Source organism: Mauremys reevesii, linkage group 13 (genome assembly GCF_016161935.1).
Source record: "Mauremys reevesii isolate NIE-2019 linkage group 13, ASM1616193v1, whole genome shotgun sequence".
Classification (NCBI taxonomy): Eukaryota; Metazoa; Chordata; order Testudines; family Geoemydidae; genus Mauremys; species Mauremys reevesii.
In genome coordinates, this window is record NC_052635.1 from 2,237,668 (window position 1) to 2,249,850 (window position 12,183).

Below are 12,183 nucleotides of genomic sequence, written 5' to 3' on the forward strand. Positions count from 1 at the left end.
CTAAACTCACACCGAAATCCCATTGTTAACAGCATGTTTCCTGCTTTCCTGAACTGGGGCATGAATTCCATTGCAATGGCCCCATCAGTCTGTCACTCTGGGTTCTGAGGTCATTTATTTGCCAAGGTCAGTACAGCTGCGGTTTATTCAAATGCTTTAGCAATGACCACATGCAAATGAAGCAGAAAAACGTCATGATAAAGGAGAGTGACTGATCCTCACTGGAAATCTGCCGGGCAGCCAGACAGTTTACGGTTGTTGCACCCCACAAGGTGGTTGGGTAGAATTAAAATGACATGTCTGGGGTTCCTTGTCCTTTTGGCAGCCTTCTCGGGTAAGTGGCGTAAACGTACAAGCAGCTAGCTCGGACAGCAGGTGGAGCGTCGGATGGTTTTATGGCTTAGATAGAATTATTGAGTCCCAGTCTTCTGTGTTTGAATCCTGTTTCTTTAACGTGTCTTGAAATCAGTAATTTAATGTGAAAAGTTACCTAAGGGATCTGGGTGCTAAATTCCTGTTGGTTCTACTGGGAGCTAGGTGTTGAAATCCCTTAGGCATTTGGAAAATCCCAGGCTGAATCTCCATGTGACTCAGTTTCCTATTGGTAAAATGGGGATAACAGCACATCCCTATATGGTAGGGTATTGTGGGGATAAATTCATAAGTACATAAGGAGCTCAGAGAATTCTACGGTGGGGGGAGCAATAGAAAGATAAATCTGGGAAGAAAAGGGAAAAAAGAGAGAAATTAATCATATTTTTCTTCGTTATTGTTACTCATTTTCAGGTGTCAGCTCCCAGATCCAGCTGACCCAGTCTGGGGCAGAAATCAAGAAGCCTGGAGAGTCTGCGAAGGTGACATGTAAAACCTCCGGCTACACCTTTACCAGCTATTACATTAACTGGGTGCGGCAGGCTCCCGGGAAAGGACTGGAGTGGATCGGATATATCGCCCCCAGTAGTGGTGACACTGGCTATGCCCAGGCCTTCCAGGGGCGATTCACCATCACCAGAGACACCTCCATAAGCACGGCCTATCTGCAGCTGGGCAGCCTGAGAACCGAGGACACGGCCACGTATTACTGTGCTAGGGACACAGTGACACAAACCACAGCTACAGCCATTCAAAAACCCCAGTGAGAGAACCCAGGTCTCCTGCTAACACTGCAGCCCTCAGCCACCCCGGGGAATGGTTACCCCTCTGAACAGACTCTGGGTAATTATCCCCAAGTGACTTAGGGTCAGTGAAAGCTAATGGGATTTAGAACCTTAAGTGCCTAAATCACTTTTCAAGATATGACTCTGTTCCCGGGACACAGTCAGATTTAACTGGAGGAGAAGGGGGCCAGAACCATCCCAGCCCTTGGAGACGCTGGGTGTGCCAGGAAGAAGCTGCAGGAAACGTGTGTCTGCCACAGGATTGGACCCGTTTCCAGGGCGTTGTCCCCCTGCCTTCACCCCCAGCTCCGGGAGGGAAGGGAGCCCTGGCTATCGGAACCTGTTAGCGACCCTCGCTGGGAGTGAGAGGAGGAGCCGAAGGACCCACCACACACAGGCTCCTTTAACTCCGTGTGTGGGAGGAGAGAGCCCCGGGGGAAGGGCGGTACCCAGGTAGTGCAGAGTGGGGGAGGGTAGAGTGGGGGAGGAGGGGGTGCTGAAAAGAAAACCAGGTCATTGGTCACTGTATGGTGTCCCAGTGCAGAGAGGCAGCCCCGAGAACAATCACACTGACTCTGGGCTCACAGGCTGGGGCTTCCCTTCTCAAAGAGAATTTGGATACTTCAGGAGGATTTTGGCTGCCTCTGTTTTTGGTTGCTCAAGCTGAGACACCCTAAAAGGGACAGATTTATCAAGGGAGCCAGGCATGTGCCATCGGCAAGTCCAGCCCCTGTTAAGAGGTCTCAAGTAGGACATCCCAGAAGAATGTGCCAGTACTGATGTTTTGAGTGTGTGAAGGAAAAATAAAGCTGCGATTTTGAAATCTGCCTAGATTTGGATGGCTACACTCTTAGCAATGGATATTAATATCAGTTCGCTCTTTGTACTCTCTTTGTCAAAGATTTTGTATTCTCCAGAAGAAAACCATTATCTAGGAGCTAAATACTACAATGCAACAAAAAATACATCTTGTGACGGGCTGGATCACAGAAAACCCCTTGGGAACTTCCAGCTGATGTGTTGAGACGACTTCTGCCCCTGCTTTCCTGCCCCGGCAGCTTGGGACTTCAGTGCCCTGCCTGGTTTGAGCCAGACCCGCTAGCCTGCTGCAAACCCAGACCCAGCTCTGAACCACGGCCCCTAACAGCTGCAGCCTCAATTGAAAGCAGCTTACAGACGTGTTCTTGTCTTTAACACTCAGATGCCCAGCTCCCAAGGGGGTCCAAACCCCAAATAAATCCATTTTACCCTGTATAAAGCTTATACAGGGTAAACTCATACATTGTTTGCCCTCTATAACACTGATGCACGGCTGTTTTTCCCCCACCCCCCATATTAATAGAGACTCTGGGTTAATTAATAAAATCACTTTTTATTTATTAAATACAGAAATTAGGAGTTAAGTGGTTCCAGGTAGTAACAGACAGAACAAAGTGAGTTACCAAGCAAAATAAATAGCTCACGCAAGTCTATGTCCAACACAGTAAATAAACTGAATAGATAAAACCTCACACTCAGAGGTGTTCCAGTGAGCTTCCTTTTACACACTAGACTCCTTCTAGTCTGGGTCCAGCAATCACTCACACCCCCTGTGGTTACTGTCCTTGTTCCAGTTTCTTTCAGGTATCCCAGGGGTGGGGTGGGGTGGAGAGGCTCTCTCTTGAGCCAGCTGAAGACAAAATGGAGGGGTCTCCCAGGGGTTAAACAGACTTTCTCTTATGGGTGGAGACCTCTCCCTCCCGCTGTGTAGAATCCCAGCTCTAAGATGGAGTTTTGGAGTCACATGGGCAAGGCACATGTCCATGCATGAGTCAGAATATACAGGTAGCAGCCATAGTTCACATGCTCCCCTGAACGTCCTCAGGTTGACTTCTTATGTGTATTGGAGTTTTTCCAAGATGCATTGTCCATTAATTGTTTCTTGATTGGGCACTTAACTTGCAAATTCTTTTCCAAAGAAGCTGCCCAAATGCCTTACTAAGGCTACTTAAAATGAAACCAGTACACAGCCAATATTCATAACTTCAAATACAACAAGGACACATGCATGCAAATAGGAGGAATAGATTCAGTATATCATAACTTTTACAGAGATATGTTACATGGCATATGTAGCATAAGACATATTCCAGTTATGTCACATATACATTCATAAGCATATTTCCATAAAGCCTTATGGGGTGCAACATCACACATCTTTTGATTCACTGGCTAGAGCGCGGGTAGGCAGCCTATGGCACGGTGCCGAAGGCGGCACACGAGCTGGTTTCAGTGGCACTCGCATTGCCCAGGTCCTGGCCACCAGTCCGGGGAGATCTACATTTTAATTTCATTTTAAATGAAGCTTCTTAAACATTTTAAAAACCTTATTTACTTTACATACAACAATTGTTTAGTTCTATATTATAGACTTATAGAAAGAGACCTTCTAAAAACATTAAAATGTATGACTGGCACACGAAACCTTAAAATTAGAGTGAATAAATGAAGACTCGGCACAGCACTTCTGAAAGGTTGCTGAACCTTGGGCTAGAGACTGGACGGGGGACTGTAAGGAGTCAGACTCACCCCTGTGGCGCCTCCTGCTGGTGACTCTGGGGAATTAGCTCTTTCCAGCGTTTGGAGCGCCCTCTGCAGGCGGTGATCCCCCTGTCTTCTCCTGGCCCCCGTGTCCCTCCCAGGACCCCAGTGCCCCTTTAACCGGGTTTCCCCTTCCCAGGGGAACCCCCACCCTACTATCCCCACTTCACCTCAGTAGTGGCTACTGCCCAGTCTCTATCTAGCCCCCGTTCGCTGGGGCAGACTGCAGTAGCCAGCACTCATCATCGGCAAAGGGGGTTTGGACCTGCTGCCTTGGCCTACCCCTAGGTTGCCCCCTGCACCCCCCCCAGTACCTTTTGCCCTATGCTAGGCCGCAGCCTGGGGCTTTCTAGGCTGGAGCTTCCCCAGCTCCTCTGCCTTTCCCCAGCCCTGCTTCACCCTAGGTACCTTGTCTAGCTCCGTGCAGCCAGGCCCATCTCCCTCTAGAAAGAGAGAGAGACTGTCTGGGCTCCCGGCTCACAGCCTTTTATAGGGGCCAGCTGTGGCCTGATTGGGGTGTGGCCCAGCTGCGGCTACTTCCCCAATCAGCCCAGCTTTGAGAGCAGCAGCTATCAAGTCCTGCCAGGCCACTTTTAAACCCCTTCAGACCAGGAGCAGGGATCCACCCTGCCACAGGGACGTAGAAGGTCCTGTATGTATTCCTGCTCTGTGTTTGTGCAGTGGCTAGGGCCATGGGTTCCTGATCCCTGATTGAGTGGGGTGGGATGGGGGGGGGGGTGGGAAGGTCCTACACAAAACAACCAAACGAGAGTCCGGAATGAAACATTTCTACCTTACAGCCTGGCGGAAACATGCCCCAAGCAATTTCCTGGTTCCACATTGAGACGCTGACGCAGGAAGGGAAAGAGGAAGATTGCACAAGAGTTACAAGCAGTTTGTGCAGCTGCATATTTCTGTCTGGATTTGTATCACTGTGCAGAGGTGGGCTCAGTGGAGACACCAAAGCCAATACCCAGAGGGACATCCTGGAGCTGTGCTGACTAAAGCTTTAGAAAAGCTCTGGCTATCAGTGCTCTAGGTGCAAGAGAAAAAGGATGGGTCATTTCCCAGGATCCTGTGCTTGTGTGTCAAACGAGAACACCACGGGACAAGGAAAGTCTGAATTCTAAATTCTTTGTTTTGAATGAATATTAAAGAGTCTGTGGAACACCATCCCCCACCCACCCCCAACACACGAGAAAATCCAAATGATAGAAATTGAACTCTCACTGCATTATAAAGCAGTCGGCTCTTTGAATTCTGCTGTGCGCACTAGCGGCTGGGTGCCTGGGTTGGGAGTCAGGAGACAGGGATTTTTTCCCGGCTGTGTCACTCCCCTGTTGCTGGGCAAGTCCCTGCCATCAGCTGTGTCTCTATTTCTCCCTGCCCCCCTTTCATTACCTGGGGTGGGGTTTTCAAACTCCAGTAAATGATCTGGATTCTCAATTCTTATTAATCTTGTCAAACAAATCCCTTAAGAAGCTCCAAAAAAAAATTCAGCCTTACATTGTAGAGATCTTTTTGCAAAGGACGGTCTCACAGGCACGAGGCCTTAAACTCACTGGGTTCCTCTTAGTGCTACTGATTAATGATCTGGGGGATGGTGTGGACTGCACCCTTAGCAAGTTTGCAGATTACACTAAACTGGGAGGAGTGGTTGATACGCTGGAGGGTAGGGATAGGATACAGAGGGACCTAGACAAATTAGAGGATTGGGCCAAAAGAAATATGATGAGGTTCAACAAGGACAAGTGCAGAGTCCTGCACTTAGGACGGAAGAATCCCATTCACTGCTACAGACTAGGGACTGAGTGGCTAGGCAGCAGTTCTGCAGAAAAGAACCTAGGGGTTACAGTGGCTGAGAAGCTGGATAAGAGTCAGCAGTTTCCCCTTGTTGCCAAGAAGGCTAACAGCATTTTGGGCTGTATAAGTAGGGGCATTGCCAGCAGATCGAGGGATGTGATCATTCCTCTCTATTTGACATTGGTAAGGCCTCATCTGGAGTACTGTGTCCAGTTTTGGGCCCCACACTACAAGAAGGATGTGGAAAAATTGGAAAGAGTCCAGCGGAGGGCAACAAAAATTATTAGGGGGCTGGAGCACATGACTTATGAGGAGAGGCTGAGGGAACTGGGATTGTTTAGTCTGCAGAAGAGAAGAATGAGGGAGGATTTGATAGCTGCTTTCAACTACCTGAAAGGGGGTTCCAAAGAGGATGGATCTAGACTGTTCTCAGTGGTAGCAGATGACAGAACAAGGAGTAATGATCTCAAGTTGCAGTGGGGGAGGTTTAGGTTGGATATTAAGAGAAACTTTTTCACTAGTAGGGTGGTGAAGCACTGGAATGGGTTACTTAGGGAGGTGGTGGAATCTCCTTCCTTAGAGGTTTTTAAGGTCAGGCTTGACAAAGCCCTGGCTGGGATGATTTAGTTGGGTTTGGTCCTGCTTTGAGCAGGGGGTTGGACTAGATACCTCCTGAGGTCCCTTCCAACCCTGAGATTCTATGATTCTATGATTCTACTGTAACACAAACAATATTAGCCCGAAACCAGAGGTGAAAGTAAGCCGGTATGGTCCGATACGGCGTACCAGCAAGAGCTGATTTAAAGGGCCGAGGGCTCCAGCCGCTGCGGGGAGCTCCGGGCCCTTTAAAGCGTCGCCGGAGCACTGCCGCCCCGGGGTAGCGGCGGCAGGGCTCCCGCAGTGATTTAAAGGGCCCAGAGCTCTGTGGTGGCTGGAGCCCTGGGCCCTTTAATTTGCCCCTGAGCTCCCAGCCGCCTCTGTAGCTGGTAGCTCCGGGGTGATTTAAAGGCCTCGGGGCTCCCAGCCACAGCCGGAGCCCCAGGGCATTTAAATATTGAAAGGCCACGCCTCTTCCGGGTGAGGCCACGCCTCTTCTTGTTGGGCCATGCCCCCGCTCAGGACTCCATTGTACTGGTATGTCCTTTTTCTATCAGTGACACAACAGGTGGAAATCCACCATTCGGAGCTCTCTCTTAAGGGCTGAATTCACTTTTTCGCTGAATAGTTTCACAAACCTCATCAACCCAGCACTGCAGCACCTCAAACACGAATTTATCCTCCTAGCCACGAAACCCTGCGATGGGGAGAAGTATCATTCTCTCCTTTTTACAGGTGGAAAACAGCTGCACTAGGGCCCAGGTTTTACCCGGTATCTCGGTATTGGAAGATGGGATTCAGACTCCTAAATCAATTAGGCATTTCAAGGCTGAGCACAGCTATGCCTGAACACCTTCAGAAATCTAGGCCTAATGGTATTCAGGTTCCCAAAGAATCAGATCAGCCGTTCATGGGATTTTCAGAATCAGCTGGGTGCCTGACTCCCATAGATTTCAATAGAAGTTAGGTACTTAGCAGGATGTTAAGAGCACCTAGGCACCTATCTATTTAATAGCCAGTCCCAATATAGAAAGGCTGGGACTGGCAGAAGACCTCAGATTTAGGTGTCCAGATTGCACTAAAACAACAACAAAAGAAATCAGTGTTTGTAACCCTTCTGGGTCGCTTTCTTAGAGTCAGAGTCTTAAGAGCCTAGTCTGAGCTTCCGCATAGCAGGCCAGAGGATTTTACCAGTTTGAGACTCTCAGCCCGTCTGATCCCAAGTGATTTCTCACTGCAATTTATACTTTTTCCAATCAACTTTCACCAAAATCACTACACCGCTGTTAAACCTTTGAGGTTGACGTGCCAGACTCTCTGTGGGTTGCTTTAGCCCAGCTGTTCTATTTCAAGCTTTAGTTGGTAAAGGTGTGAATTAAACAAACACTCGCAGGAAAACAAATATATGTATAGACCAACCCTACGTCTAGTGCTTTAACCACAAGCCCATCCAGTTGCTCTTTGTACACCTCAAACAAGCCATGAGGCAAATTCAGGGAGGAAGCCACCTGTTTAAAGCCAAGGTGCCTAGAGGCACTTTCCGAACTACAGCCCTTTCTGCAGCCCCTAAGTCTAGTTCTCTCCATTCGCCATCATGCTCTCCCCATGGAGATCTCTTCTCTTGCTCTCTGCTCTCTCAGGTGAGTTCCTGTTCCCTGGAGTTACATCAATAAACAGTTACATTCTATATTGTACTATGCAATGGGCACGTTACCGGTATGTTTAGTGTTCACAGGTGTCCGGTGTGATGTGATGCTAGAGGAGTCTGATGGTGGACTCAAAAAATCAGGGGAGTCCCTAAAACTTTCTTGCAAAGCCTCCGGAAAGGCTGCCACTTGCTCACAATTAAGAATGAGATTTTTCCAAGACTTATCAGGTGTTCACAAACTTCATTGCACCGGGACCCCCTTCTGACAACAAAAATGACTACATGACCCAGGAAATGGGACCAAAGCCTGAGCCTACCGGAGCCCAGCCGCACTGGGCATGGGGGCGGGGCACAAAGCCGGAGCCTGAGGTCTTCAGCCCTGGGCAGGGGGCCTGTAATCTGAGCCCTGCCACTCAGAGCTAAAGCCGAAATCTGACCCCTGCCACCCAAGGTAGTGGGGCTCGGGCTCCAGCTTCGGCCCCGGGGGGTGGGGATTGGGCTGCTGCTTCAGCCCTGGGATTTGGCCCTGGGCACCAGGAAGCCTAACGCCAGCCCTGGCAACCCACTTTGGGGTCCCAAAACACAGTTTGAGAACCACTGAGTTAGATGCACATTTTGCAATTTCAGATCACTTTGGTGTCTTTGAAATTCTTAGCCTAAGTGGCCAACTACAAGCCAAGTTGGCATTCTTGGTAATGCTTAACATTCCTTTGTTTTTCGGTGAATTGGTAGGACGCGCACAGACATTCCTACATACTTACTACATCCAACAGGACTCCTTACTTTGGAGGGCCGGGTCAGGACATTACAAGCATCTAGTCTCACCTCCGGTTTATGGACAACACATACCTATAACATCATAACACCTGCTAATGGACTGTCCCTATCAAACCTTCTCATTGACTTCACACCCATCCTTCCTAGTGCAGCAAGCTTCCAGATAATAGCAGTGAAAGGTGCTTTGGAGAGAAATTTCTTGTGACTAGGCAAACGGATGGACTAAAGGAAGAAAAAGGGGAAATATTTTCTCTGTTTATCAGACCCACATGGGGGCAGCAAAGTGTCATGTTCGATTATGAAGCATTTCTTCCCAAAGACTGAACCCGGGAACAAACACAAGGAATTACTGTCCCCAGCACAAAAGACTGGAATGTTCAAAGTGGGGGTTTGCCCACAAAAAATTCCTGCTGATTTGAAAGGGGGGAGTACCCAGTGCTCCTCGGAGGTTTGGGAAATCACAGCTCTCATATGTATTTCACCACTGAGAAGCACTAGTGTTTATACTTTTATAATTCTATGTTATTTCAAGTATCAGAGGGGTAGCCGTGTTAGTCTGGTTCTGTAGAAGCAGCAAAGAATCCTGTGGCACCTTATAGACTAACAGATGTTTTGCAGCATGAGCTTTCGTGGGTGAATACCCACTTCTTCGGATGCAAGAAGTGGGTATTCTTGCATCAGAAGAAGTGGATATTCACCCATGAAAGCTCATGCTGCAAAACGTCTGTTAGTCTATAAGATGCCACAGGATTCTTTGCTGCTTCTAAGTTATTTCAGTTCCAGATCCACTGGATATTACCTTTTCATTCCCAAAATTAGGCACCTTAACACACCAGTTTACCAGTAACTTTAAGCTCATAGTGACATCCCCCTGATGTCAAAATGGCTATAGTGCTTTCCTGGATGGAGGACCAAATTGCATTAACATGCTCTAGTATCCTCCATGATTGTGTCCCTCTAAACTCTGAGGTCATTTATTTGTGAAGGTGGACGAAGCTGAGGTTTAGTCAAATGACTTAGCAACACCCACATGCAAATGAAGTAGGAAAACTGAGTGATAAAGGAGAGCAGGCAACCCTCACCGAAGAGCTGCCAGCACACGAGGGGGTTCCTGCTTTGCAGCCCACCAGGTTGTTGTGGAGAATGAAAATGATCTGTCTGGGGTTCTTCTTTTTGGCAGCTTTCTCAGGTGAGTGGATGAACCCACAGGTGTCTGGTTAAGACGGCTGGGCTAGGGCAGGGAAGATGGTTTTAAGGCAAAGACGTAGCAATGGGATTCTAGATTCAAAATCCTAACTGAAAAAATCACAGTGTGGAATTTTAAAGCCACCTAGTGGATTTGGATACCCAAATTTCCTTAAGATTTAATGGGAAGTAGGTGTCAAAACCCCTTAAACGTGGGGATAACGGTACTTCCCTACTTCACAGGAGGGTGGTGCAAATAAATTAATTAGAAGATCAGAAACTGCTGTGAGGAAGGCAACAGAAGGATTTGGATACACCTGGGAAGAGGAGGAAAACAATGGAATTAATTGGATTTTTATTGTTTTTTTATTGACAGGAGTCAGCTCCCAGATCCAGCTGACCCAGTCTGGGGCAGAAATCAAGAAGCCTGGAGAGTCTGCGAAGGTGACATGTAAAACCTCCGGCTACACCTTTACCAGCTATTACATTAGCTGGGTGCGGCAGGCTCCCGGGAAAGCACTGGAGTGGATCGGGTATATTAATCCTAGCGATGGTGAAACTGGCTATGCCCAGGCCTTCCAGGGGCGATTCACCATCACCAGGGACACCTCCATAAGCACGGCCTATCTGCAGCTGGGCAGCCTGAGAACCGAGGACACGGCCACGTATTACTGTGCTAGGGACACAGTGACACAAACCACAGCTACAGCCATTCAAAAACCCCCAGTGAGAGAACCCAGGTCTCCGGAGAACACTGGAGCCTTTAGTCACCCCAGAGAGCGTTTGCCCATGTAAACACACAGGGGGTAATTCCTCCCAAAACTTCTTAGGCTCCTAATTTGTTTACACCTCATTGTCAGTAATTTTTTCTCCTGTCTCCTAAGTCACTTCTCAAATATGAATTGGGCTCCTGTGACACAGTCATTTGTCACAGCAGCAAAACAGTCCCGGGAGAATGGCCTAAGCACCAGGCTATGGGGTATTTTGGAGAGGGGTCTTTCAATCTCTCCTGTTCATGCTGTTCCACCATGACTAAATTAACACTCATTTTGTCTAAAAGAGAATGGGATGTGCTGGGGGTGTCTGTACCCCAAATGTCACCCTCCCCTTGACAGTGGAAGATATGGGCTCAAATCTCTGCTCCCACATCAGGCTGGGGTACGGGGGGAGGGGAGAAGAGAACTGGATCTGCCATGTCCCAGGCACGTGCTCTAACCACTAGGCTAAAAGCTAAGGGAAGCACCAGTGAATCCTTCTCTGGCACAAGGGGGTTTGGGTGCATTTTTGTATGGAAACAGCTGGAGCTCTTGACTCCAGGAGGGGCCTGAGAATCCCAACTGGAGTTAGGCAACTAAGTCCCTTGAACGGGTGGGACTTAGGACCCAACCCCTTATCAGCATTTCCTAGGCGTTAGGTCAGGCCGCTCACCACTCATTGTGCTGGCTTCTGCAGATCCCCCTATCAAGCCCCTAACTCTCCTCTACACATGCATGTTACCTGTAAGGCAGCCCCCCCGCCCGGATGGGGAGTTCTCCTCTCACACCCCGGGTGGCTCCTTCTCAGCCAGAGGGGCCAGTCCCAGCCAGTGTCTTCTCCAGGTTCTCCCACTGGGCCCCCTGGGTCTCAGCCCATCACACAACAGGTCAGTCCCTTCCAGAGGGCAGCTCTGAACCAAGGGTCCTTTCCCTCTCCTGGGCTTCACTTCTGTCCCTCCCCTTGGTGAGGGTACTGGGCCCCTGGGCTCCTCCTTCAGGGAGTCCATATGCCACTTAAACCAGCCTTCCACCCAGGGCCACCCAGAGGATCCCAGGGGCCTGGGGTCTTCAGCGGCAGGGGGCCCCCCGCTTCAGCAGTAATTCGGCGGCGGGGGGTCCTTCTGCTCTGGGACCCGCCGCGGGGACCTCCCTGCCGCCAAATTACCGCCAAAGCGGGGCCCACCGCTGAAGTGCAGCCGGGTCTTCGGCGGTAATTTGGTGGCGGGGGGGGGTCCACAGGTCTTCAGGGCACTTCGGCGGCGGGTCCCAGAGTGGAAGGACCCCCCGCTGCCAAATTACCGCCGAAGACCCAGCTGCACTTTGGCGGTGGGCCCTGCTTCGGCAGTAATTCAGGGGTCCTTCCGCCCCGCAGCGGAAGGACCCCCCAGCAGCGAAGACCGGGAGCGAAGAAGCTTCAGGGCCCAGGGCCCACGAGAGTTTTCCAGGGCCCTGGAGTGAGTGAAGGACCCTGCTCCAGGGGCCCCGAAAAACTCTCGGGGGGGGCCCTGCTGGGCCTGGGGCAAATTGCCCCACTTGCCCCCCCCCCCGGGCAGCCCTGCTTACACCCTTCATAACCTTTTAGCTCAATCCTCACAAACCCTTCCCTCACAGGGCCCCAGCACAGGAGTTCACCCCACTCCCATAGCTCTGCTTTCTGGCCACAGCCTGTCCCACACTAACT

The 12,183-nt window shown here is 49.9% G+C and overlaps 1 gene segment (V, D, J or C); it reads left to right on the plus strand.

Moving 5' to 3' along the window:
* The first annotated feature begins 246 nt into the window (after positions 1 to 246).
* LOC120380771 lies at positions 247 to 10,542 on the plus strand. The segment is given in 3 exon segments: positions 247 to 334; positions 787 to 896; positions 10,234 to 10,542. Coding segments are annotated over 3 exon segments (462 nt in total).
* Positions 10,543 to 12,183: the final 1,641 nt, after the last annotated feature.